Source organism: Astatotilapia calliptera, chromosome 12 (genome assembly GCF_964374335.1).
Source record: "Astatotilapia calliptera chromosome 12, fAstCal68.1, whole genome shotgun sequence".
Taxonomy (NCBI): Eukaryota; Metazoa; Chordata; class Actinopteri; order Cichliformes; family Cichlidae; genus Astatotilapia; species Astatotilapia calliptera.
In genome coordinates, this window is record NC_137433.1 from 31,885,422 (window position 1) to 31,912,314 (window position 26,893).

General features: G+C 39.4%; 1 protein-coding gene and 1 long non-coding RNA gene across 2 annotated transcripts in view; one reads left to right on the forward strand and one right to left on the reverse strand.

Annotated features, from left to right (window-relative positions):
• col27a1b (collagen, type XXVII, alpha 1b) overlaps positions 1–26,893 on the forward strand; it is a 64,744-nt gene that overhangs the window by 12,652 nt on the left and 25,199 nt on the right. The window contains exons 5-26 of the mRNA XM_026188457.2: positions 3,807–3,860; positions 6,028–6,081; positions 6,187–6,240; positions 11,225–11,269; positions 14,058–14,111; positions 15,498–15,542; positions 16,355–16,408; positions 17,014–17,058; positions 18,903–18,956; positions 19,856–19,900; positions 20,160–20,213; positions 21,128–21,172; positions 21,378–21,431; positions 21,841–21,894; positions 22,924–22,977; positions 24,085–24,138; positions 24,214–24,267; positions 24,357–24,401; positions 25,361–25,414; positions 25,642–25,686; positions 25,851–25,904; positions 26,693–26,746. Coding sequence (XP_026044242.2) covers positions 3,807–3,860; positions 6,028–6,081; positions 6,187–6,240; positions 11,225–11,269; positions 14,058–14,111; positions 15,498–15,542; positions 16,355–16,408; positions 17,014–17,058; positions 18,903–18,956; positions 19,856–19,900; positions 20,160–20,213; positions 21,128–21,172; positions 21,378–21,431; positions 21,841–21,894; positions 22,924–22,977; positions 24,085–24,138; positions 24,214–24,267; positions 24,357–24,401; positions 25,361–25,414; positions 25,642–25,686; positions 25,851–25,904; positions 26,693–26,746 — 1,125 coding nt within the window. The remainder of the gene's footprint in view (positions 1–3,806; positions 3,861–6,027; positions 6,082–6,186; positions 6,241–11,224; positions 11,270–14,057; positions 14,112–15,497; positions 15,543–16,354; positions 16,409–17,013; positions 17,059–18,902; positions 18,957–19,855; positions 19,901–20,159; positions 20,214–21,127; positions 21,173–21,377; positions 21,432–21,840; positions 21,895–22,923; positions 22,978–24,084; positions 24,139–24,213; positions 24,268–24,356; positions 24,402–25,360; positions 25,415–25,641; positions 25,687–25,850; positions 25,905–26,692; positions 26,747–26,893) is intronic.
• On the reverse strand, positions 1,866–19,485 carry LOC145432454 (uncharacterized). The gene is made up of 3 exons (XR_013912747.1): positions 19,266–19,485; positions 18,363–19,048; positions 1,866–3,849 (listed from the first exon to the last, which is right to left on the reverse strand). It is a non-coding gene; the product is annotated as an uncharacterized LOC145432454 (long non-coding RNA).

Genomic DNA, 26,893 nt, shown 5'->3' on the forward strand with positions numbered 1-26,893 from the left:
TGCAAAAATGAAGGTTGCAGCACATTAACAGTACTTAAATTAGGCATGGGTCCTAAGTTAATGTCAGTGAATAGTTCTATTGTATTCCAATGAGTATAAGTCTTCTGGTGCCATGTCTTTAATTTCTAGACTCAGTGTAGCTCGAGAACTGATGGAATCAAATAGAGAAGGTGGAGATGTTATTTTAAGCTCATGTTTTCAGAAGAAATTTAAGAAGTGAAAGAACACCGGGGCATAATTTGTCCTAAGGGAAGGTTTATTGTTATAATTTCTCTCAAAGACATTGTCATTGATGGGTGTTTGTGTAGTTTCTGACCTGTGAACTACTTCTTCACCACCCATGGATAGAATGAAAGAGGAAACATTTTCAGTGGTGTGATACTGGTCTTTTTGTTGACCTGCCACTAAAGTGTACCTGCAGAGCACTTGTGCATCTAAAGACTTTGCATATCAGCTACCTACTGGAGCCTATGAGACTGCACCCTGCAGTTGGGCCTCAGGGGTGGGTTGTGGAACCCAATCTCTTTAAACAAGGAAGAAAGAGGGCTTTGTCCCCATCTTATTAAAGGCATTTAAGACCCTGTCTGGAGCTCAGTAGCTCTCTCCAGTTGTACTCCATACCCTCTATAGAGCTCATTCATCATCAAGCTCTCGAGACCCAACTATAGGCCACGCTGACTCAGATTGCGAGGGTGCAGTTCAGGTTTTTCAACGTTTCCATGAACCGTCCTGGTTTACACGATTAGAGAGGGAATACCAAACGGCTACACGCATGACCTGCAGAAAGCTAACAAGTGGACTCTGATCTAGTAAATCCGTTATAAACATTTGGATTAAAACTGACGTTTGCTGTATTTTTTATTTGGTGTTCATTTCCATGTAATTCAAAACGTAGTTGCTTTTTTTGGCCCCATTTTGTGCCCATTTGTCAAAAAAGTTTAAACTTAAAACAACAATGTTTAGTAGAAAAACGAATGACTCAGTGTGGAAACAAGGCCAAGTGTGACTGGGAAGCCTAGTGACTTTGTTTTGGTTGAATTCAAACTCACCAGAGCAGAATCCAATTTAAACGAATGAGTCTCTACACTGTGTACGGCTAAATTTACAGAATTATCATACAGTTGCCACAGTTAGTCCATTTTTCAAGAATTTTCTGTCTGAAACATTTTCGTCACTAATTCAAGAGTTATATCTTTCATGCAAGAGATATTTGGAAAAGGCAGGATGTAAGCAACTGCAGATTCAGTTGGCTGTATAAGATGCTGGTCACCTATGGGAAATTAAAAGGCATGGGGAAATAGAGAATGTGTAAAAGTATTTTCTCAAGTTAAAAGAGCAATCCAATCTTTTGCAGATCAAATTTCACCTTCTTTCTGGTCAGATATAAACCAAATGTTCCAGGGAGACACAATATTAAAGAAGCTGCTCTGCTATTGCAGAAAATATGTGAACAGTGTAGCATTTCCGGGAAAGTGTAGTTCTTTTTCCCATCATAAACTTTACAACGTTTGGAATATCCCTGCACTATTAAGGCTTTACCTCTCTGACATCGAGGTGCCATGTCTGACCGAGCAGACAGTCTCACCGCTGCTACCACCTTAAAGCACCTCTTGACACGTGAAAACATCCATGTTCCTTGACACAGCCGTAAACCTGGCAGGGTGCCGAAGATCACCTGGCACTGAATGTGAGGCTTGAGAGAAGATCAAAGAGGGCTTTGTGCAAACAAACTGACCTGCCAGCGTATAATCAGTATGCAATGCTGGGTTATTGTGAAACTGAGAATATTTGCACAATTGCCTGAAGAATGCTTGATACATTCTGACACAAATTGCAGGGTCAGCAATGGAACTGATTAATTCAATTCAATTCAATTTTATTTATATAGCGCCAAATCACAACAAAATCGACTATGATTATGCAGGGTACATGCTCCGTATGTAGCCATGACTAAGAGCTAGATTACATTTGCTATTTTTCACACATTCAAGTTAAGAGACACTGACATTCTGAACAGTTTGTTGATCACCAATGAAATGATCCTGAACATCAACAGAAACACTGACCATATGCCAGTGTCACATCAAGAGAATTCAGTCCTAACCACAGACATGTCAAGAAAATGCCAACTCCACACAGACAGGCTCAGTCGGTCACCATTGTTTTCAATGTGAAACAAGAACCCTGTTTGATGATTGCAAATTAAGTTGTTGGGGCCAGATTAGTCATTGCACAACACCAGCTGTACTGATGACCGTGCCACTGATCTTGGGGAAACAATTAGTGCTCAGTTAGGACCCGAGCTCATAGCTCAATAAAATTAATAAGCTAAGATCTTTTAATGTACATTATATTGCATAAGCATCATATAAAAGCTAGTAATTCCGTCCCTGTGCTCCAGAGAAGGCGTTAGCAGGTCTGTTCTGGGTTAATGGCCTATAAAACTGCAGCACTCCACGCGCCACTCCTGTAAAAACCTTGCCCCACATCATAAACCTGGTCACAGTGCTGGCACATAGGTACCCTTCATCTGCAGACCTCAGGTGTGTTTGTGTGCTTCTATATCTTATTAGTATTCATTATCTTGCGGTTATGTGCTGGTGGTCTCTAAATGACCACTTGTCAGGGCTCATTTTAATAATTAATAATGTGAAGGCACTTTGACAAATGTATGCATTCTACTTATTATTCTTTTCCCTGCTGGGATATCACCCAAACAGCTTGTCATCATTATTAGGCCTCCTTACCTTATGTACTGTGAGAATGTAATTTGTAATACACTATCCTGACCTCTCTTTTTCTCAGTTTCTCTTTCGTCCTTGCTTCCTATCTGAAGCTAATGACTTCCATACGTTTTCATATTGAGCTGAAAGGCAGAATGGTCTGACTAGAAGAGGAGAAGGAAATCTGTAGATGAGCTTCTGTTAAGTGTCTCCATATGTCCAGCAGCAAGCGTCTGCTTGGGGAGAGGTCTGGCCAGTTTGAGGGGAACTGTCCAGGCTGTGGACTCTCCACAGTGTGATAATACAGCACGATAAATAACAGAGACAGAAACTGGCTGGATCACCCAACCGTACACTTACACCTTTTGGCCCCTGTCTATTTTACTCAGAGTAATTCAATCCCTCACTTTCACCTCCAGCTTGGGGGGGAATGTGTCTCTTCACAACTCATGGAAACTCTTTGCAACTCAAAGAACTGGTTGGAGTTACAGTAGCTTCCCGTTCAGGGCCTTTTCAACATGTTTCATTGCTTTCAACTTTGCTGGAGAAGATTTTCCAATGCTCAGCATTTCATCCCCACCGCACAAGGTGTGGTGCAGATGAACTGAAGACTCTTCACTTGAAAGCCTCAGGAAGTCGTGGCTTTAATTTTCCAAACATTCTCTTTTTGCAGACTGCTTGAATTTTTAATAAGTTCAACTTGAAAAATAAAACTTGTATCCTCGTTCTTTTTTCCTTTACCATCCCCTGCTTTGTAGGAGATGGCGCATTTGATAAAATATTTGGCAGAGATAGGTCTTAATACTCCTACAGTTTGTGGCACAAAGTTACCACGCAATATGATGTGGGACTGCAGAAAACAGCGGAAAAGTGTAAAGGTGAGGAAAATCACAATCATATCTGGACAAGCAGGCACAGGGCACCCATACTCAAGCAGAGAGGACCTCATGTCTCACAACACATTGAAATTGTGAACTGCACATCTGTGAATAGCACACATGTAGGACTTCTTTCTTTTGCTGCTTCTTTAATGACTACATTTCCTCTGTGTCCTCTTTCATCACACGAATCTCTGATTTTTAGGGTCCTCCTGGCCCCCATGGAAATCCGGGTCGTCCTGGACTGCCTGGAATGAAGGTACATCTACATTTTAAATAGTAGTGACTGCCATGACTTATGCTAGAAGATTATTCATGTTAGTCTATCTAATAAAACAACATTAAAAGAGTAAGACTTTTTTATTTAATTCCTCTGCTCTGGGTGTCATGTTTCCATCCACCACATTGAACATTGGCACTGTTGTTTCATTTTTATACAAGCTACACTTTTGGCACTAACAATTACATTGTTAATAGCTAATAAACAATACTGGAATGAAATAGAAGGTTTTACAAAAAAATGATATTTACAACTATTGAAGTGTACCGTGCTATATTAGTCGGATGAGAAACTTGAGTGTTTTTGAGTATTTGGTGTGACCATCAGTTGGCCTTGCTAGCGCTGAATAAAGTATAATTATCCTTCGGCAAAACTGTAACGAGAACCCCTCAGGGATACAAGTACTTGCAGTCAGGCAGGATAGTATAATATAACTGAAATGAAATGAATGGCAAAACTTTTTATGTGGCATAAAACATTTCCTTCATTCTCCATATTCTAACTGAGGACATTTCTTTCTTTTTTTTCCTAGTCATCCAATGCTTGTTTGGGATTTTACTTAGTTTGCATGTCGGAGGTCAGATCCTTTTGGCTCCTTCTACCACTTTGAAAAGCCATTTGTTTCCCTTCAAAAGAGAACAGCAGTTTTAAGTTTCTCTGTCTCAATCATTTGCATGTACTTGACACCAGCCTGCTCTTCAGCTGATTTCAATTGTCAGGCTGCTATCATAAAAGGATCTCCTTGTTTAACTTTGTTGGAATAAAACGGAAATTGCCCATACTTCACGTCCGTACCTAATCCATTTGAATGCATCCAATTACAGCGTTTTCCAAAACTCATATCTTGGTTTGGCCTGCTATAACTGTGAGAAAAAAAAGTCCTATTATATTTTTGTTAGGTCTTATTTAGTAAATATGCGTTATCTGGAACAGAAAACCTGAGCTGGTTCATTTTGACTCATTTGCACTTAACCGTCAAACTGCAGACTGTCTGATTTGGCCCCGTTCGCTGCACTTAGAAAAACCGAGCCAGTCAAATGAAAGCACGCTATGCTGTTTTTTTGTTTGTTTGTATATTTAGATGTAATTATGATAAATTGAATCAAAAATATTTTCACTTACTCGCTACTGTAAGTACCTGACCATTAGGCTTAAAAAATGAAAAGGAAGGAATAGAAAATGGATAAATCAGCAGAAGGTAAAAGTGCTTATTAAGGTCTTGAGCTTGCAGAAGTTATTAACTAATTCCACATCTTTTTCCAACCCTTAAACCCTTCAGATAATCTAGTTCAAGGAGAGTGAAAAGACAGTGTTTGTATATGCGTGTTGCTCCCTGCACTATAAAGAAATCAGTCTGGAGAAACTGCAAGAGGTTATTCAGTGCCAAGTGGTAACTGACACAAACATGCAAGTTTAAATGGGCCGATATGCTGTGAAGGGGGGAATTATCCAGTACAAAAATGAAAAGTGTTCTTTTAAAACTATGCATGACTTTCCATCTATGCTCATATGCTAATGTGCTGTTGCTATTTGCTATAAGAAGTTTACTTTCTTTGAAAACAGGCTTTGGTTGCAAGCTGCAATGTGCGTCATAAAAGAGGATGATTTATTTCCACACTTTCCACACTTGGAGTCAAATGTAATGTGTTACAGCATTTTCAATCACCTCGTTGATTATAGCTGTACCGTTTGGGTGCTTTATCACATCACCTGATTACCACTATGATAACCACTAACACAGGAAATGCTATACTGTGCTTCCACTTGGACATGGTTGCACAAATTACATGGCAGTTCTTTCACTATTAAAATTGAACACTGAATGCTGACCCAGGCCGCACTGACAGGATTCCCACTGCCCGAAAAGGGAGAAGAATGTACACAGTCACTCCCCATTGCTTCTCCCTAGCTTGATGTAAACTGAGTCACAGGAGGGCATAAATGGACTGCACAGTTGCGTAAATACAACCACCAATAATTTAATGAACTTGTTACTCTTTGATTATATAAACCAAAAAATAAAATTCAAAGTTCTCTGCACCTTGTGAGGATCAGTGTTGAAATTTGTGCAATAAAAAGCTCTGGCAGACTAGAACATGTTGTACTCGTCATGAAAAATTAATGCTTTCTCTTTTTTATGTTCTAGGGACAAAAAGGAGATCCTGGACTGTCCCCTGGTCAATCCCCAAAAGGACAAAAAGTATACACATTATCACATTTCCTTCCTTAAATCTGTTGGATTATCCGCAGACATAGGCATGTAAATATGTCGATAAACTGAATGTGTCCTCATTTGCCATTTTAGGGAGAACCTGGTGTCACGGGCCCCCCTGGGCTGCCTGGCCAAGACGGACGAAAGGTAAAACGGCTGCTTTGGCTCACAAACTGAAACTGTGTATGTATTTGTTTGTAAATCTGCCAGGAAGTAATTAATTGCCATCACAGTTTGCTGATTCTCTTCCATGAAAGTTCAAATTCTTGGTTTCTGTCCATTCTTTCTCCTTTCTGACAGTGTTTTCACACATAAATCAGACACATCAAGAATGAAGGACTGACTCAGTCCTGTATAACGAGGATCCGTAAATCAAATGAACGCTCTTTAGCTCTCTTGCCTTTGAAGGTGGAATCTGTCGGTCTGTGTGGGGCTTTCAGCCAAACATGAATGTTTGAGTTCTTGTTTGGAAAACAGCCTAACATAATGCAGAAGTCAAGGAGCACACCTGTGTTCTAGCTCCCCACTGGTTTGGAAAATGAAATATTTGAATACCAGGCCTGTTACATCATCTGTGTCGCAGGCCTAAAATATAATGAAGGCATCTGAGGGGAAAATAAAGATTGCCGGGTGAAAAGTTTTACATGGTTTCCTCGGTTGTTATGTCATTCACTCTGGAGAGCAGTACTTCTAAAAAAGTAGGACAACTTATGAATGTGGGTTAGCGCTGTGATCTGGTCTTGTTCGCAATCAGCATTATTTAACGTTCTTTGGATACCACTGCGCTGGGTTATCCTGACAGAGAGTGACGGTTAGCAGAGTGTTTTCTCAGTGGCCTTGTTCATTTTATCTTTGGCCTTTTCCCAAGCCCCTCACAGTAATTGCACATCTCAAGTGGTCTGGCACTTGTCTGGATTTCTTACTATGCACAGTGTACAAATAAAATGGTAAATCTGATCGTACTTTTGCATAGAATTTGTTTTACAATAATAGTTTTACATAACTGCAGCACTGTAGGAATGAAGCCTGTCTACGCGACTTCTAGCTAAGTCTTTTCATTGAGTTTCTTAATATTAAGAAAAACGTAGAATGTCACTAGCCTCGCTCTTTAATGATTAAAGAGCCTGAAATCTTTGGAAATGTGTCAATGAGAAATGTTGATTAGGTTTGGAGGTTGTCCTTGCCAGGGTTTCACCTAATTCTTCATTCCTAACAACAGCAGCTAATGTTAGAAAAATGTTTACTTGCCTTCTCCAGCTATGGCTCATTCCAGTAACCAGCAGACCTCACAGACACTTCTTCCCTCTAATTTCCAAAGCTTCCTCCAGATTCAGTAAGAATAAATCTCAGAAACACTGTAGGATCCACAGACTGAAATCCAGATGTATTATATTCATATGGAATTTTTCAATGAGGCGACCTGCACTGCCTACTTAGCACCAGTGAATCTAAATAAAGAATTGAATTAATATGGTGTTGAAATAGTTTGAAGTGTTTACAGGTTACACACAGCTTTCAGTCTGGATAAAATGAGACAGAAGAAAGGAAACTTGGCAGAGAGCGTTAGAGATGAGTTACCCGATGGGCTGCTGCAGCAGTAAACAAAGTCATAAAAGCTTATGGAAGAAAATCCACAGACAAAGCTTCTTTTAAATTGCACTTGACAGTATATGATCACACTGCTCCTCTTGTGGGCAGCTCTCAAATTTATACTCTGGTGAAGATAGAAAGAAGTAAAAGCTACATCGGTACAGTAAAAGGTCAGAGAAAGGTCAGGAATCGGATGCCTGAAGAATGCTAATTAAAAATGGCTGTTACACAATCTGAGAAACCCCTTATAAGCAACTTTTGTTCTCATTGAGACGCATGCACATACACACAGCCGTGTTCTCACTTGGGACCCAATAATATGAGTGCAATAATGCTTTGGCGGGAGCGCCAGCAGTTTGTTATGCAATCAGACAGGGCTGACTGTGAAAAACCATCTGGTGTGCTCAGTTTCCCTCAATTCAGTTTAGTAGTGGGGAAGGCTCCAACTGGAAAAAAAAAGGAAGGCCTCTCCTCGTCTTCTGAGTCATGGAACATGGAGTCATGGGAAAAGCTGATATTCTTTCAGCTGAGTTATGGTAATTGTGGATCTTTGGTAGGCTGAAAGCAGCATCCTTGCGGAGGTTAAATAGCTGTAACAGATCCTCTGTTCTTGTTCTGGTTATAAGATCAGGTGAGATTCCGGTAACACAAGTTCACGTTAAACTTAAAAGGCCCGTGTCTGTGCAAGAAACTGCTGACAGCCCTAAAAAGTATTAAAATGCAGTTTGTATCCAGCTAATAAAAACAAAGCAATCAGCTTGGCTCCCCTGAAAGCCACGAGACACCTCATTGCTTGCAGCTGTTCTTGACTTAGACTTTTTTTTTGATTGTACTAAGTAAGGCAAAACTCCCTATAGTGCACTTTTGTATTACAATTACACTGAAATTCCATCACCTGCCTCTGATGAACCTCGAGGGTTGTTCCTTTGTCTGTCTAACCAGCCTGCAAAGCTATGACCTGTCACCGCTTCATGGACGGTTTTCGCTGAGTTTTCTTCTCAGTCCCTTGGCTTTCTGCCAGAAACAGCCTTTCTCGCTGTGGGAAATGTGTAAAGATGTAATGGGAAGGTTGCCTGGGAGTCAATCAGTGGTTTGCGCTGTAAAATAAGAAGAGACTCATGCATGTGTGTGTCAAACCAAAACTCTGCAAAGAGTACTACCGGTTCTGAACCTGTGTTCCATTTACACAGCCAGCTCTGATGATGGCACACTGCAACAACACTCAAATTTTTTATTAGGTGTGCACTCCTCCACATTTAAATATAAGCCCAAGGCTTGCCAGGTGGGATTAGGTTTTTGTTATAATAAAATTAAAAATCTATGGAAAGAACAATGTATTTTTTGTCTGCCAAGTACAATCTGTTACTTATTCTTCACGCAGCGGAGACGGTGCTGCTGCTTCGCTTCGCCTGTTGGCTGTAGGGTTGATCTGGTGTGAGTTACACTAATTAAAACTGTTTGCTCTTCATGAACAAGAAGAACTAATGAAGATAATGATACCTTGCCATCTTTTTTTCTCGCACAATGGATTCTGCCATTTTGTGTCACACAATGGATTTACAGAGCCGTGAAAGTGGTCCAATTTTTGTTTAGCCCACATACGACACGCATGCACAGATTTCTTTTCCCTATTTTTACTGTACTCGGCTGTATTGGCTGTGCTGGAAAGCCCAGACACATTCTTTTGTTCTTTTGTGGCTGCATTGCTTTGGCTCCAGCAGGAGACTCATCTACCCTCGAAAATCCTATCAATTATTTCCATCTCTCAGCACTGTGTGGCTTGTCTGCAGATAAATAGACAAATAATCAGGAGTTTCACAAAACGTGAATATAACAGTGTCTGAGAGAATTACTGTGGCCGATCGGCTGACATCTGGCTTTGATCTGTGCAGAAAATATGAATCTCAGAAAGACAGTTGTCCTTGAAAGCGTGCTTATTTCTTTGTGAGGACCTTTTGAACTAAGACACAATCACAGAGTGTTGGTAAAAGTCAGCTCATGAATGTTCATGAACCAAACTTCAATGAATGCATTACTTTGTCTGCTTGTTTAAAGGATGAGTTCTTACGCCACGATGACATAATAAACTTTAGTTTTGTTTAATTGGTTTGTGGGATAGCTCACATTTCTAAGATGTTGCACAAGGCTTTTCTTTTTTTTTTTTTCTTTTTTTATCAGTTCAAGATGTCAACCTGCCAGCCAGATTTTACTTATCGGCTCTGTGGCTGTCAGTGTCAATCTTTCTCAGACTTTCAACCCAGACTCATGCTGTCCATTAATACTTACTATCTTTGGACAGCCAATCATTATGGGAAAAAAAAACAGCCAACCAAACAAATAATTTAAAAAAAAACACACACTTTACTTTAAATTCTAATGAAGACTCTTTCTCCAAAAACACAGAAGACAGCAGAAAACAGAATGTCAGCTCAAAAAAGTCAAATTACAACTTTAAAATGTGCCCAGCTGCATTATTTTTTTATCGAGTGGCATTTTCCTTCACCGAGCCAGCATGAACTAAGTAAAGAAACCTTTAAAGTTGACCCTTTACATCGATACTACCATATACCTCAGAGGATGTTTGTGTAAGGAGAATTTTGATGTCCCTTTTTACACTCTGGTGTTTGGTTCGGGAGTGCTTTGCATTGATCTCTTGATGTCGACTTTATTTACTGTACACACAGTTACTAATTTTTTCAGCCTCTGTCTGACTGTGGTTTATTTGTGCTGCTGCTGTCAGGCCAAAACAGCTTGTGGCTAATGACTTTACACTTCAGATAATCAACTTTTTCTCCCCCCAGAGATGACTTCATGTCTTTATTTATTGCCACAGATCTTGACTGTGAAAAGATTAATACATTTTGTAGCCAGCTGGCAAGCTCATTTGAGATCACAGGGCATGAAGGTGACCATTAATTACCCTTTTGGGTTTTGCGCATTACTGCCTAATTGGTTTATTGGCTTAATTAATGCAAGATGATACTGAATTGTTTTGTCAGGGTGCGGCGGTGGCAATGATTAGACTAACCCAAAGCCAAGTAGCTGTGCCACAACAATAAATAAAATGTCATTGTTCTTGTGTAGAAATGGTAAAGAAATGCCTTATTCAGGGTTCACCAGGCAGTAAGTGGTTTATTAGTTTCACATTTATTACGTTTGCTTGTGCTGTGGAGCCTTTTAAGCTAAGCCTTCCAGGTTTTTATGAAGTCATTTTATTGAACTTTTTTATAGGAAAACAAAGTCAAATTTTCTCTAAGGCAGCTGGAAACTACTAGCATAATTTAAACCCCTGCAATCTTAACTGAGGCACTCTTGAACGCAAGGTGATAAAAAGAAAAGAAAAAATTAATTGAATTTGACGAGTGACCATTTAACTTTTTTCCCTTCCAAGATAAACCGTCTTTTTGCTCCAAGGCACTTAACACTGAACTTCCTTGTGGAATTGTGACTGGAATATTATATGGCACAATCATTTTACTTAGTATTAATTATTAGTATTAACTTTTAACTTGTTGCTTTTTTTGTGTTTTTTTGTCAACAGGGACAAAAAGGATATCCTGGTCCTGCTGGTCTCCCGGGTGAACCTGTGAGTATTTTTTACAGGAGCATGGTAACAGTTTAATGTCATGTACTGAGAAAAGGTTCGGTTTTCTTAGCCTTCACACAGTGTTTACATGGAGGAGCCCGTTTGATCCTTCAGAATGAAACAGGCGCCTCGTTTGATCATAGTGTCAATATCCAAATAAAGGAGATTGTGTCTGTTATTGTGATGTGAAAAAAGAAAGATTTTCACAGGACAGCATAGCATCCTGTGAAAAACTAAATACAAACCATGACCCAGTAGCCTGTAGAAGCACCTTAAGCTGCAATATTTTGAAGCAATGATCTTCTATATCACTTAATCAGTCACTTATTTTCTTGTGGAGGAATTTTGGCCAAGCTTGGCTGTCAGATAGCTGTCTCAGTTTTGACTCATGAATGTTTTGGTATACAGAGGAGTTCATAGTTGACTTAAACACTGCAAAGCGCCCAGGTCCTGTGGCTGTAAAACAGAACCAAACCATTACTCCTCCTCCACTATGTTTGACAGCTGGGGTGAGGCATTTGTGCTGATTTACTGTGTTTGATTTTCACCATATATGACGCTCTGCATTGACACATCTCCACTTTGGTTTCATCTGCCTAAAAGTCTTTGTTCTAGACGTCTTGATTTAGATTTGACATTGCATTTTTGTGATCATTTATATCACTTTTATAAAAAATATGCTTTTATTAAAATATATAATTTTCTAGTAGGAATGTACTGTACTTATTTTTTTATAGAGGTCCATAGAGCCTGTTAAAGGGAGACACAGAGGCTTAACCTATTAACTTAGTACTGGTTTAAATTCAAAGTCCATTTTTTCAAATATTGAGTTTAGTTAAACTGATATATAAATATTTTTCAGAGCCTAGTCCGTTTACTTTTATACTTGTGACATTTATCATAGCATTTCTATAATATATTTTTTGTCATGTATAATATAAAAAATGTTTCTGTCTGATGGCTGCAGCGTGTGTTAGCTGTTTGTCACAGTATGTTTACTTACCAAGTAAAAGAGCCAAGAGTCTACAGAGACAGTTCCCATAACGCTTAAGCATTTCTTTCCATTTATAGTAACAAAACAGGAGAAAGGGAGAGTGACAGAGGAAAAATACTAGTAAAAGAGGCACACCCGGGTTCATTAAAAAAAAAAATAGCAGTGATTATGTCTTTACACATGGTGACTAGAGATGTTAGATATTAGTCATTTGGGAATCTTGGCGGGAAAATAGTGGGAGTTTTTTGGCAGAGGTGCAAGTAGGCTAAATAGTTTGAAGACTCTAGATCATTCCCCTCCCTAGTCCTTTCCCATCTTCATGAATCTAAAACCTGTGAAATATCTCTTAGAAGATTGCATCGTGTCACAATAAAGGAGAAAAAGGTTTAAAGTTCATTTTTTTTCGAGCACTTTTTTCAGATAATGTAAACTGTGTCAAACGTTAAGCTGATAGTGAAATAGTTAACTATATATTTTTCTTAAAACACTTATAAATGATATGTTTTCATAAATGCAACACGTGAATGTGTTTACATGCATATTTTTATTAGCTAGAAACTGCTTATTGACTTATTACTTCCACCTGTGGACAATGGGAAGAGTGAGGATTGTAAGAACGAAATATTTTTTTATGTATTGCCCTCTGGAGTTAAGAATGTGTGTAACATCACTTCTATGGCTGTGTACATGTGCTGTGTGTGTGTGTGTGTGTGTGTGCTGGTGCAATATTTGTAAATAAATTGTAATTAAATATGCCATTTGATAAAGCTTAGTAATTCTGGAAAAATGTCTTGCTCTTCCTTAGCTCAACACTTATTATTTTATCTTAACCCTCTGTTGTGCAATATTTCTTACTTACCAATGGTGTCTGCTTTATTTTGCACCTGCACAGTCTAATGCAAACCAATTAACGGTTAAGCTTTAAAGGGCACCTTTTGAATCTCTGTAATGCACTTTTTGCAGTTTCTGCCATCGAGGAGTTAATTATAGCTTTAGCTCTGATGTTCTGGTTAGTGGTGGCATTTTACTGGACTGCAGTATATTCTAGAGTGTGTGTAATATTAAGGGGGGCTGCAACAATGACTGCTGTTTCTCTGATTATGGTTTTTAATGACATTATCCTTCTAGCCTGTCTTAACATGTTAATCCAGTTTTCCCAGGAATCTGAAAATGCAGAAACCTCAGTTTTAAATGAATATAGTGTATGAAGGGCCTGTAATTTGCATTCCTTCATTAAGTAATTTAGTAATTTTCTTTTCCCATATTTACAGAATTAAATGTTACTCTCTGATTGATGCATTTCATTTGGTCTCACCACAATGAAGGGATGACGCATGCATTATACAGTGTGTCGATAAGGATAAACATACCAATGCAGAGCTGTGCTCACAGTAGTCTTAACAGCATGCAAGCTTGACCACATTATAAAAGCACTTACTGTTGGATTAATTGAGTGGTTAGAGTGGCAATGTCTGTAGTGGCGCCTCTTTCCTTAGGCAACTCGACTAAACAATAGGACTCTATTGAAAAGCTTGGAGGTTTTGAATTCCTCTATAGGACCAACTGACTGTTGTTTATTACGGCATAAATATGTCTGCTTACAGTTTTAATTATTCTGTTTCCTAAGTTTCTAGGACGGCAATCAGCGAGGCTGCAGCAGAAATCATTTGTGCACAAAAGAGGCCCTTATTCTAGGAATATTTCCTTTCCTCATCCTCTTTTCCTTCCTTTTCCTGCTTTTTAGTCTCTCGCATTCTTCTAGCACGTATTTCTCTACTGTCTCTGTCTCCACAGGGTGAGCGGGGAGATGATGGAAGCCCTGGGGCAAAAGGCTATCCTGGCAGGCAGGTGCAGTAAATCTAGAGTTGTGGCACTGGTTGAGCAGGGATACACACACACACACACACACACACACACACACACACACACACACACACACACACACACACACACACACACACACAGACACACAGACACACGTGTGGAAATAAAACAATAAATGGAGGCCGGCACATTTTTTCTATTGTGACTTCAACTTTTTGAAAAATTAGGGCTGATTTGGGACTTTTGAACAAATCAGATTCTATCTTGTAATTTTTACTTGCTGTCAGAATGATGAACATACTGAGAACTACAGTGGAGCATTGAATTCTTATGTTTTCTTAAGCAAGGAAATAATTACATGTAATAATCCTGGATGGTAGCAAAACTATAAAAAATCTCTGAAACCGGCGCCTCAACAAAAAAACCTAATTTGATAACTCAGAATGAAAAGTGTGTAGCTGCTGATTGAAAAGAAAAATTACCTGTGGTGGAATTTCAGCGATGGATGCCCCTGGTCTTGTGAGAAAATAAAATGTCAAAAGGGTTTCTATCGTAAGCGATACCCTGAAGAAAGAAAAGGTAATAAAAGTGTGACTAATGCCACATGTCCCCAGGTACACACACACACACACACACACACGCGCACACACACACACACACACACACACACACACACACACACACACACACACACACACACACACACACACACACACACAATAAAAGCTTCTTCTGTCCTTTAAAACTCTGAGCATTATCCCTTGCTTCACTTCTAGGAGTAGTCTAACTGAAGAAGTCAAAGCTGGGAAGTATTAGAGTTTCTCCACATTAGAAATCTATTTTATCTCAGCTTTAAACTCCAAAAACAACTGGTTGGCTATTCCCTCATTTACAACCCTTGAATGTTTAAGATAACTTAGTGTTCAGGCACAGGTCTCTGTGTTTGCCTCTGTGCTTTACTGCACTGACTATGGCAAAACTCCCTGATCCCCTATATGAACTTAGAGATGTGTGGTGGATTAGGTTTTAGCACCCCCTACCATCTGTAGGCTGGGAATCAGGAGGGCTATATGTTTATGTCAAGACTTTACAATTTGCTGTTGGGAGCTCTCCTGAGCAGAAAGTTGATCTTTATAGTTGCAGAGTCATGTTTTGTGCCGGTGCATTAAACGACAGTTTTTCTGGGAAACAGATGTGAATGCTGCTGAAGCATTAATGTTGCAAATGTCAGGGTTTATGCTAAACAGAATTTTAAAGAGGATACAAAATTTAATATCCAAAAGGTGGATGCTAATTGTTAAGTAGACTAGTCAGCCGATTTAAATATATAAATTTACTTGTATGGCATCTCAGATGAATGCAGCTGTTTGTAACTACTGAAATATGTTTTTTTTTATCTATTACAATTAGGGCTTTCCTGGGCCTGCAGGAAAAATGGGGATAAAAGGGGTGAGGGTAAGTAGATGTTGCAGTTCTTCTTGGTGGTGGTGTTGGGATGTGTGTTTTTGTAAGACTCTCTATGGTACTTTGCAAGTCTTTTGCCATTTCTTAATGTTTCCTGTTTTTGTCATGCTCCCTCATGTAGCAGCTACTGATGGCCACAGGGGAGAGCAGCATGTTTCTTCTCTGTTGGACCTTCGCTTTCCTTAAATGAGCTGTGAAAATCATGCTAATTTAATTACCTAACCAGTGTGGTTGTATAAAACAGCCAGTGTCATAAACACCGCTCATCTTTCCCCGTTAACGCGACGATAATGGTAACAGATGGTTTTCTTCATATAGTTAAAGTATGTTAGAGTCAATACAGTTTTTAGTAATGCTAGCCAGAGATCATAAAACTTTATAGCTGTGCTGCATAATGCATCCAGATGTAAGCTTCTCATTTCATGTCATTGTTATTTCTACTTTTCCACTGAGCAGGTTTGGCACGAAGATCTCCAGAGATCCCTGATGTGAGGGTATGTGCCCTTGGACTACATCGTGGAAGCCAGCACCATGCAGTCCATGGGCATATACACTTGCTTCAAGGTTTGGCTCTTCGAGACCACTCAACTGTAACATAAACCTTGCAGAGCACTGTTGCAGATGGACCCATCACAGCTGAAGGCTTTATAAAGATTTTTAGACACGTGTTAGTGTTATTGACAGTCCTACACAATGCCCAGCATCTTTGCTCAGTCTCATTATGTCCCCTTATCCACCTTTTGCTTTTCCATCTATCTTCGCCTTATCTGTTCCTTTACTCCATCTTTTATTTATCTCTCCAGGGTCACATTGGCATCCCTGGGCTTTTTGGCTTTCCTGGTCCTGATGGCGAGAGAGTGAGTATTAGTGGCTTTGAGAGAGAATACCCACTGGGCTGCATTATGTCCCAAAAATTATGAAATGGAAATGAGACCCAGATTAGATTTACTTGAATAAAACAAGGGCATTAGATCAAAACACTAAGACCACACTAGGCAAACCTATCCATTACTCTTGAGTAAAAACAATGAATGCACAATTTTGTATCCAATAAGTTGAGCTTCAAATGTCTTATCTGATGAAATAACCTCACCTCATGATCCATTTTATAGCTCTTCTGTTTATCAGAAGTTCAGATTTCAACTTTCTCCTGAACACTTCTGAGGATCATGATGTAATAATATAGCAAACTACAGATCAGCTGTTAAATGGACCCTTTGAGATTGTTTTGTCATCTGCTGATACCAAGCTGAAGGATGGAATTTGAATATTTTATCCCCTACCCCCCCCACAGTTGGTAAAGTTTCAAGAAATGGTGTTCTCTGCTTTCAGTCAATAATTTTGTTCTTGTGAGGAGCATCAAAACTACACACCGCCCAATAGATTGAGTCTTATTGCTGAATGTTGTCCAGGTTTTGAAATGATGTACTCTTCTTCTTATCCATTTCTTTCCTGTTCGTAGGGAATTCCTGGTGTTCATGGGAAGAAGGGCAAGATGGGTAGGCCGGTAAAGTTTTCTCTCAACATACTTCTCAGTTATTAATGTAGCCTTATGGCAATGACAGTGTTTGTGATCTATGGGACCTTACTGCAGTGCAGAGCTACTATAAAGCCCATTAAATGACCATTACTCTGACAGAGACTTCAGTTCAGTGTGAAACCCCTCCTGGCCTTACTCGTAAATACATATATGAGGCACAAAAAGCTCAGCCTACTACAGTCTAAGAGGAAGCATAGATTCCTTTAGTACATATCAGAAGATTATAATCATATTCCCACTAAGCTTATTGCTAGTTTAATGTTAAAAAATGCTATCTGTCTATAAATCTCATGATCAGTGCAATTAATTTTCTCTGACTGAAGTTGATTTGGAAACTTTATGTGTTAAACAGTGTGCTTATTACTGTTCTTGTGTTGCGTTAGACTGATAGGCTAATATAATGTGTCAGTTGTGGGTTTGGCCCTCTGGAAGCTCTACCCACAGACGAGAGAGGTCTATTGTCATTGGCGCCTGGAAGCAAATTTCCCGTCCTTCCAAGCTTACATGGAAAATACTAATACTGCACATAACCACTTGTATGAATCACATATTTTTCCCAGGCTTAGTCCGGTTGAACACGATTTTTCAGTCTTATTATGCTGCAATGGTCAGTGACACATGCCAAGGTCTAAGAGTAAGCCCTTCATTGCCAAGTCATGAGCAAGCCATTTCTCTTCCTCTGTGGTGAAAAGTGAGATCAGTTTGTGTAAGAAGTTGGGTTTTTTTTGTTTTCCATCCTGACTCAGCAGCAGTGCAAGAGAACCAGACAAGCAAAAGAGCTGGCACATTCTATCAAATGGGAATATGTGTGATAAAAATTGTCTTTTTGAATTCAGATTTTGAATGACATCAAACTGCTCCCATTTTCTTGTGTCACCCATACAGATAGAATGACTGGCTAGAATTTGCACATAGCTTTGAGAAGAGACTTTCATTGGACAGATCCTATAATTAAATCCTCACTGAGATTTACTGTCGGCACGAGAAAAAAAGAGTTGCATGTGTTTCTGATCAAAACTGAGAGAGTTATTGACAGTTTGGGAGCAGCAAATTTTTCCGTGTTTCTTGTTTTTGCACCAATTACTGTTTATTTCTTGATCCACTTTTGCCTAATTTTCTAAAAAAGGAATGATTGTTTGCCACACAAGCAGCCCCTATCTTTGCCATCTGTTTAAGACTCAAGCCCTTTTTGATCTTTCCCTCTGTAGACACGATAAAAGAGACCTCACCGCAGTTCTGCCATTTATCATTCCCCTAACCCTAACACTTACCTTCTATAGGCAAGTACTGAGGTGTAATGTGCAGTGGGTTGCATGTTGACCTTGGCATACTGACAAGCACACGATGAGCGTGTGGCCTCTTGGCTGCATCACTCCTCTTGTTCTGCCTCTATAATGGAATTACGAGCGCCAAGCAAAAAAAAGAGCACAGTCAGCAATTCCTGGGCCAAGCAGCTTTATTCAGCCATTTAGGCGCGTCCTGGGGGTTTGGTTCGCGGGCTGCTGAGCAATCCCTGCCAGTGCGTGCACACACAGACACTCGTCGCTTGGAAACAATCAGCCATGGAATTTCCTGCCGGTCTCTGGGGAATGAAAATGCTGGGAGCACATCTGATAACTTGGCCTTACTCTGGAAACTTCCGTTTTGGAAAAACACTTTGTTTATCCCCTGTGTTTGCTGTAATAACTTAACTGACATCCCGTGTGATATCTAAATGCATTCAACATCAAAATGGGCATTTTGAGAGAATGAATATAATAAAGACTCTCTCTCTATGGTTACATGACGATGCTGTCTCTTTGTGTGCTCAGGGCTTTCTTGGTGACGTTGGAGAGAGGGGACCACCTGGCCCTGATGGGAACCCAGTAAGTGAAAAGATGTGGATTCCTGCACGATTTACTCATGATTGGTGGAATCCATTTCCTCCCATTTGTCCCTGAAGTCCACAATGTTACACCTGACACAGATTTAATCTGATTTCACATAACGATCACACTGCAGTGTCATTTAAAAGATTACATACAAAATGCTGTAGTGCAACAAACAGGTGCACTTCATACAAATTTTAATGTAGCACTTAAATTTATTTAGTCTACATCAAGTAACCTAGAGGGATAATTCTGAAAAAGTTTTTAACACAGTCAAAACTTAAAGCAGGAACATTTTATACTTACTCAGGACTAACCACGAGTCAGCTCTTGGCATTCTCCCTCACTCATCATTATCCATACTGATATGAGGGCACCATCAGCAGTTTCATTCGCCACTCATCTTTCTTTAGCTTGACACTCACCACTTGTGATTGACTGGGTCAGTGTTAGATTGTGATTGGCTGACCTCTGAGAGCATCCCCCTGGCTTCATTTCCTCTCTCTCCAGAGAGAAGAGGGGATGTTCCATTTGGCTAAATCCACCTCCTTTCATTCATAGAGAAAGAAAGGAAGCGACAGGAAGGCCACACTGGGCTGTGTGTCATCCATCTCTGTATTGGATGCGTGGCTTGGAGAGGATGTAGGCATAGCATGTGGCTGTGGGGTAGATCATTTGGGCAACAATCTGCTCTGTGTGTTAAGTGCCAAGTCGCTTACTCAGTGCTAAACTGAGATAGAGTAGAGGAAAACATTTTCTCAGGATAAGGAAAATACTAATCAACAAAACAAATATAGAAACATGCCGCATTCAATCGCATCTCGTACTGACAGCTCTATGCTCCTGAGTGTGCACATGTATCTCTTCTTTCTCTTCTTCTTTCCCATTCCTCCTAGGGTGAGCTGGGAGCTCCTGGCCCATGTGGAGTCCCTGGTCTTATTGTGAGTGTTGCGCAGTCCTTGTAACTGATTTCATAAAGTTATATTTGTGGTTTATGCACTTTGATTCGTTGTCTGTTGCTCTCTGCTTTTTCATTTTTCTTCCTTCTAAAATTAGTTCGAAACAACTTTTTTGTGGAGTATTATTTATTTTCTTTCTTTATGAGCATCTGCTATGAATTTAAAACAACACTTGTTTTGCTATTGAACAAAATTCCTCCAAAGGACATTGTTTTAAGGCTGTTGGTGTGATTGTTTGCAGGGAGACATGGGCCCTGTTGGCATTATGGGATTACCTGGACCACCAGGACTCAAGGTAAATGTTCCAGTTTCACTGTTTTGCCTCTGTCTGTTTTTGAGGATTTTTAACTGTAAGTTGTATGCGTTTTGGTATTTTAGTGATTGGCCTTCAAAACTTCCTCCAATAGAGGCTAAGCTTGCATTGGTCAGACATGGTTAGTCTTGGGATTAATTATGCTACAGAATAGATGTTCCTCAAGCGGCAATCGCTGGGCTGAAAATGATGCCAAGTGGAAGTGCCAAAAATCTCCATTTCTACTAACAGCCAAAAGGGAGTCATGTAAAGATGTATGTAAATGATGGACTGAGCCACCATAACGCCAGTTGGTTTTGGATTGTATTTTGAATCCTCAGTGTTAGTGTTTTGGTCATTACTGTTTTATCTTTGTGGAGGCAGAAACAACCCTGTTTAGTCAAGGATATCAGGTTGTTTTAAGTTAGCTGACACTAGCAATCTAGGTTAGCAAGTTGCATGCATAAGCTCTACCAGTTCAAGACACAGACGCCCATTAATACAGACTAATAAAATAGCAGACTTAGTGTTGGGGGAAGCCTCGAGTGACCATTAAAGGAACTGGTGGTCAATCCCGATACACTACCATATTAGAAAGGCAAACTAAACTGCATTGGAAAGCATACAGCCTCAAACCAAAACAGTTTTCCCTGTGTAGCTGTGTATGTGTCTGTTTGTTGCACTTGTGCCGTTTATGAATACAGCTTGCTAACTACGTTTGCTTGCTTTTACTTACTTAGCATTTTGCACTCTTAGCAAATGCAGTAACGTTTAGCACCAAAAAATCACTTGGTGACTGTTGTTGAGGCTTCAGAGCACAGAGATCATGACTTATCTTTCAGGTCTGGCTGTGTCCATCTTTAATACACCCTTGTGAACAGGGAAACATGACAGCGCTTTTTTTCTTTGCTTCTAAGGGAGTACCTGGAAATACAGGGGAACAAGGACTGAAAGGTGATAAGGTGATCTGCATATGTCTTTCTCAAACTACTACCTTTCTCTACAAAAGAATGGTTAATGTGACAAATCACAAAATTGTATCTCTCTCCTGAGAAAGCTAACATTTAAGGCAAAGCTATAAAGCATGTGCTAATCATAGCTCCTTGTTGATAGAATTTTTCTCTTATTAGCATTCACACTATTTTCTATGTTTATTTCTGTTTCCAGGGGGATGTTGGCCTGCCAGGAGAGCCAGGAGAATGTGGATTCCAAGGGGACAAGGTAGGTGTATTTTTGTATGTGCTCAGGTGATGGCGCAGATCATCCATTAATAAGATTATGGATTTAATGGCTGGCTTCTCGTAAATGCATCTGTTTGGGTCCGTGTCAGATTCCCCTCAGCAAGATGATTCACTCCAGATTGCTACCAATTAGACCAGCACAGAGTGTGTCATCTTTGCAACCATCTGTGTGTGCATGGATTAATGGGACTTGTTGTAAAGTCTCTTGTACTGCTCTCTTAAAGGGAAGTACAAACCATTTACTATAGCCGTGTACCAGGTTTAGGCACTAAAAGGTAAACAGTCTTTCACAAATGCCTCCAATGTATCAAATAGGCTTTGCACAGTACTTTTTGTTTTGATGCATTTGATGCCCCTTTTTGTCTTGTTAACTGGCATTTATGTTACAGGGCAGCCGTGGCTCACGTGGGTTGCCCGGTCCTTGTGGAAAACCTGGACAACAGGTATTTTACCTTCCACATGCTTACTGATTTACAATTATCCATTGTGGATAGTTTCATGCAGGAAAACTCCATTCAGTATAGTTGAAACCTCATTTAGTTAACATCTAACTGGATTGCAGTAATGGCTCCCCCAGAGCCAGTGCAGTGAATTGGAATTTATTTGATTAAAATTATTTAATTAGTGATGTTGCAGTGATCTCTAGACTGAACATTATAACCTTATTTAGAAATAACAGATATTTCTTTTCTCAAGCAAGAAAACATTTGCTTTGCCTGCTTTGCAATTAAATTATGATGTGAAGGCAGTTTCTCCTTTTTAAACTCCGGATGAGAATTTTGTTCTGAAAGCATAGTGGTGCACTCAAAGGATCCAGTGAGTCTTAAGATGCTCTCAAGAAAAAAAGGCTGGTCTTCTTGAAGAAAGATGAGCAGAAATCTTCAAACGTATACAAAAGCAAACTTTATGCCCTTATGTGTGTGTGAGAATTTTGGTCTAATCAGGCACATATAGCTCAACTCTTCAAAGAGTAGGGCACAGGCAAATTCCCAGTGTGAACGCTCTCCGAGCTTTGGCACTTATGCAATCTAAAAGTTTCCTTAATGTTTTCAGTGCTCTCTGATCTGATTTGAGGTTCTTGCATAGAAAACTAAGCCTCATGCTTGCTTGATCTGCTATGTGATTTATGCATCTTTCAGCAATGATAACAGCCATTCCAAGGAGCTAAACTCATTCTTCATATCAGGATCTTATCTGATTTTCCCTTGTTTGAGGGATTTGTTGTCTGGTGCAATGAAAATTAAATTTCCTTTATTCTGCATTGACGTAACCTTGAATTGCATAACATGTTTACAGGTGCTAAAGGGCAGGTTTATTATAACTGAAAAAAATGAAGATGTATTGGATTGTTTCATTAAAATGCCACATTATGTTGGTTCCACAATCTAGTAAATGTGCAAATTTTAGCTTTGTTGTTGTTGTTTTTACATTTTTAATTCTAATCTTGGTGATAATTGTGTGACATTTTTAAGGGCAAACCTGGTGAGAAGGGTCCTGTTGGTTTACCTGGTCCTCCTGGCCTAGAGGTAGGAATTATAGATACATATAGATTATAGTCACATACAAACATTTTATCTAAATACAGGAATTTGAAATGGTCCTGAGCCAAACCTCATTTCTTTATATTTGCTAGGAAAAGGGGAGCAGTGATTTACCGAAACCTGCAAACATAGAAATACACTCAAAAATGGTGTTGAAAGTCAATGTTTTGTATGACCACCTACTCTTTAACACAGCCTGAACTCTCTTGGGCAAGCTTTCTTCTAAATCCTTTAAGTAGCCTTCGGGGATAGTTCTTCAGGCTTCTTGAAGGACATTCAAAGCTCTTCTTTGAATGTTGGCTGCCTTTTGTTCCATTCTCAAGTTTTCATCTAGTAGCTCTTTGGGAATCAACTTTTTGGCTTTTTCTTGTAGATTCAACTACAGAAACGGGTGTGAATTATGTATTTTTGCAACAGACTGCTGGCAACAAAGTGCCTGAAGATAAAATTTAGAATTGATTCTTGCTAAGTTGCTAAACACAACAATGGTTCATCTCTTGAGTTAGGTGTTTCATAGGTCAGTGTTAAGTCACTTAACAAATAAAAACATTCCTCTGAAAATGGTCAGGTATAAGAATTGGACTGAAAATGAGCAAAAAAGTAGCCAATGTCCACAGAAAACTCTAAAAAGTCTTCAGAAAGCCTGGCTAACTATTGATAAATGGACTGGTTCTTGTGGAGTGTTTTTCCACACAAGCACTCAAAGTGCTTTACACAATATGCTTCATTCACACACATTGATATAAGCTTTTTCTTTCTATGTATAAGTGCTTTCAATCTAACATTCACACTTGGAGAGAAACTTGGGGTTCAGGATCTTGCCCGAGGATATTTTAGCCTGCAGACAAGAGCAACCAGGGGTCAAATCACTAACCTTCCAATTAGTAGATGACCTGCTCTACCTCCCGAGTTTTAGCTTTCTCATGACAACTCAGGAATTGCACAATGCTTCCTGGAAACAAAATCTGAAGAAATGAGGAGTTGCTCAAGACTTTTGCTCAGTGCTGTTTATCATTTTAACAGTTTAGAGTAGCATAAACCATTCTACCATATGGTGATATAACTGGGGTTCATTTCTTGTTATTTCTGCAGGGCTTTCCAGGTGACATTGGCCCACCAGGACAAAATGGCCCTGAAGGTCCCAAGGTTAGTAGAACCACATCAGCTCAATTAGAACCACAGAAATTAACTGAACCCTGAACCTCAATGTCTCATTAATAGGGAAAACAAGGAGCAAGAGGTTTGCCAGGTCCAAGTGGAACTTCAGGACTTCAGGTGTGGTTACATTTAAAAGTTCATTTAAGCTGAAATAAATGTTTCTTTATGTAATGTTGACTTTTTTTTTATTTGTTTTTTTTGGTCAGGGTGATGAGGGGCCAGTTGGGCCAGCTGGACCCGCTGGACCCGAGGTGAGTACAACCTAAGACCAGACACAACAATAACAAAGTTGTCATTTAAAACCTCAGCACTCACTACGCTCATGTGTCTCTGCCTAAATTAGCATTGGAGGAGTAACTTTGACCAATTATGGATAGTAAGTCCTTTGGCTGACTGATCTCCTATTGTTTTCCAGATGTTTTCAAAGACTTCCTATTGGACACTCTGTACTCATATTACCAGATTGGTCAGCAAATTGCTGCCTCCTGTCTATCATAAAAAGAACGTGAAAGCAAACAAGAGTGTTGTAAACAAAAGAAATTCTTTAAAAAGTATCTAATGATTGAGTTATTTTTTAAGATAAATGCACAAGAAAGATAATTATAAAGATAATTAGATAATTTATTAAATCTATTTAAGAGTGGAGTCAAACAAGTTCCCGTTATTGTTTGTTTATCAATTGACTTCAACAGATGTAGATTTTTTATATCTGAATTGTGACCATTGTTGATAAAGATGCTATTCAAGCCAAATGTGACTTTATAAAAGACGAATAGGATGACTTTGAACTGCTCCACAGTATAAAAAAGTCCACAGTGACCGTCTCTGTCCAAAAATGTGTTTGTTTGGAGTCATCCCAGGCTAAACAATAGAGAAGCCTTTTCCAATAAAACAATCTATTTTTGCAGTGGTAGACTTCAGTCTGCCATCTCCCAAAAGTAAAACCCACAAGTGAATATGAAAATACAAACACAAATGACCCAAAGAGTTTTGTGAGTAATAATAAGCCTTTGATGCTAGAAATACCTCTTTATTTTTTGAATCATTAGCTGTCTTAAAGGGGTGCCTTTGTTTTGGCATCAAATGTTGGTTTGTTTTGTGTCGCAGCCTCTTGAGGGAAGCAACACCTTTTTACTGGAGATACAGAGTTTATTGTTTGTTGTGTGGAGCTTCAGTACACTTCTCTCTGTCATTTCTGCTTTCTGTTCAGGGCAGGCCGGGGAGGCAGGGATTCCCTGGACTGACGGGCACAGATGGACTCAAGGTCAGACTTAATTGTCATACGTTCACAGACGAACCGTTGTCACCGTAACTGAACACTCTCTCCCTGGTTTTCTTTTATGATAATGTATCATCTGAATATGTATAAATTAGATGTTAATTCCCTGCTACCACAGGGGAACTGGCCTCTAAGCACATTTCAACTGAATTGCACTAAAAACGAAAGGCATGAATAAGTTTGTGATATGCTAATTGGCTGCTTTGCTGTAGGGTGAGACCGGGATAACTGGCGAGGTCGGAAAGCTTGGCGAGAGGGTAAAGGCTTTTCTCCCTCTTTTTTGCTCGTTTCTGTTTGATGCTCACAGTGTGTGTCTGTTTTGTCAGTGCCCCAGAGCTGTGCAGCCTATTATGAGAATTACAAGTTCATAAGACTAAGAGAAATAAGACACAGTTAAGACAGCATTTTTTCTCTCCCTCAGGGACTGCCTGGTTTTATTGGGCCTGTCGGAGAGATGGGTATCGCGGGAGAAAAGGTTAGCGCGGTCTAAATGTGTCATTCTTTGCTACTGTCACAATTTGTAGTCTCGTTTTGACCTTTTGAAATCTTTTCTGTAGTGCTGTATGGAGTGGGCCAGCAAATGCACAAAAATATATTGAACACAGTTTTTCAAATAAGTTCTCATGCAAGTAAAATTGCTGTCTTGTGGTTGTACGCGTGCACCAGCCGATCACCAGTTATAGTTTGAGTAAGATTTGTAATATTTTTCATGTTTCTGTATAAATATGACCTAATTCATCATCAGATATTAACACAAGTCCCAAAAGTAGATGAATTCAACTGAGATAAACATATACAATTTAATTATTATCAATTTATTTTTTGATGGAAATGATCCAATCATACATTGACCTTTGACTAGCCACATCTAATCAGTTCTCACTGAGTCCAACTGAACTTGGAATAAATAGTAATGAAATTCTAGATCACAGTAAGCTTGACCAAAATTTAATCTGCTCAACTGAATGATAGTTTTAAAGATGTTCCAGAAATATTGCACTCATAAGAACTGGATGTACAACCTAAAAAAGTGATCCCACCTGCAATGACCGTTGCCCACATGGAGACATTAAAATTTGCATATTTGCTAACTTTCTCCATATAATGTAATTGTACATTTCTGATAAAACAAAAGCAACAATTTGAGAGCATTACTTTATTATGTTGTTACTGGGTATAATTAAATGTTTTGACATATATTTGACTGTTGGATCGGTTGCAATCCTACTTCCGTTTCCCTAATCGTGGCTTTTGGTACTTCAGGGTGATCGAGGGAACACAGGCGTCCCCGGGCCACCAGGTGAACAGGGGCCGATGGTAAGGAGTAAGTCTGGACCCCATCTCTCATACCAGGGGGCATTCTGTTGTAAAGGGTTGGGGTGTGATAACAGATTTGATTTATCATGTCACATCTGAGGACTTATTTATGCTTTCTTTGAAAGATTGTATAGATATCATTCAAGT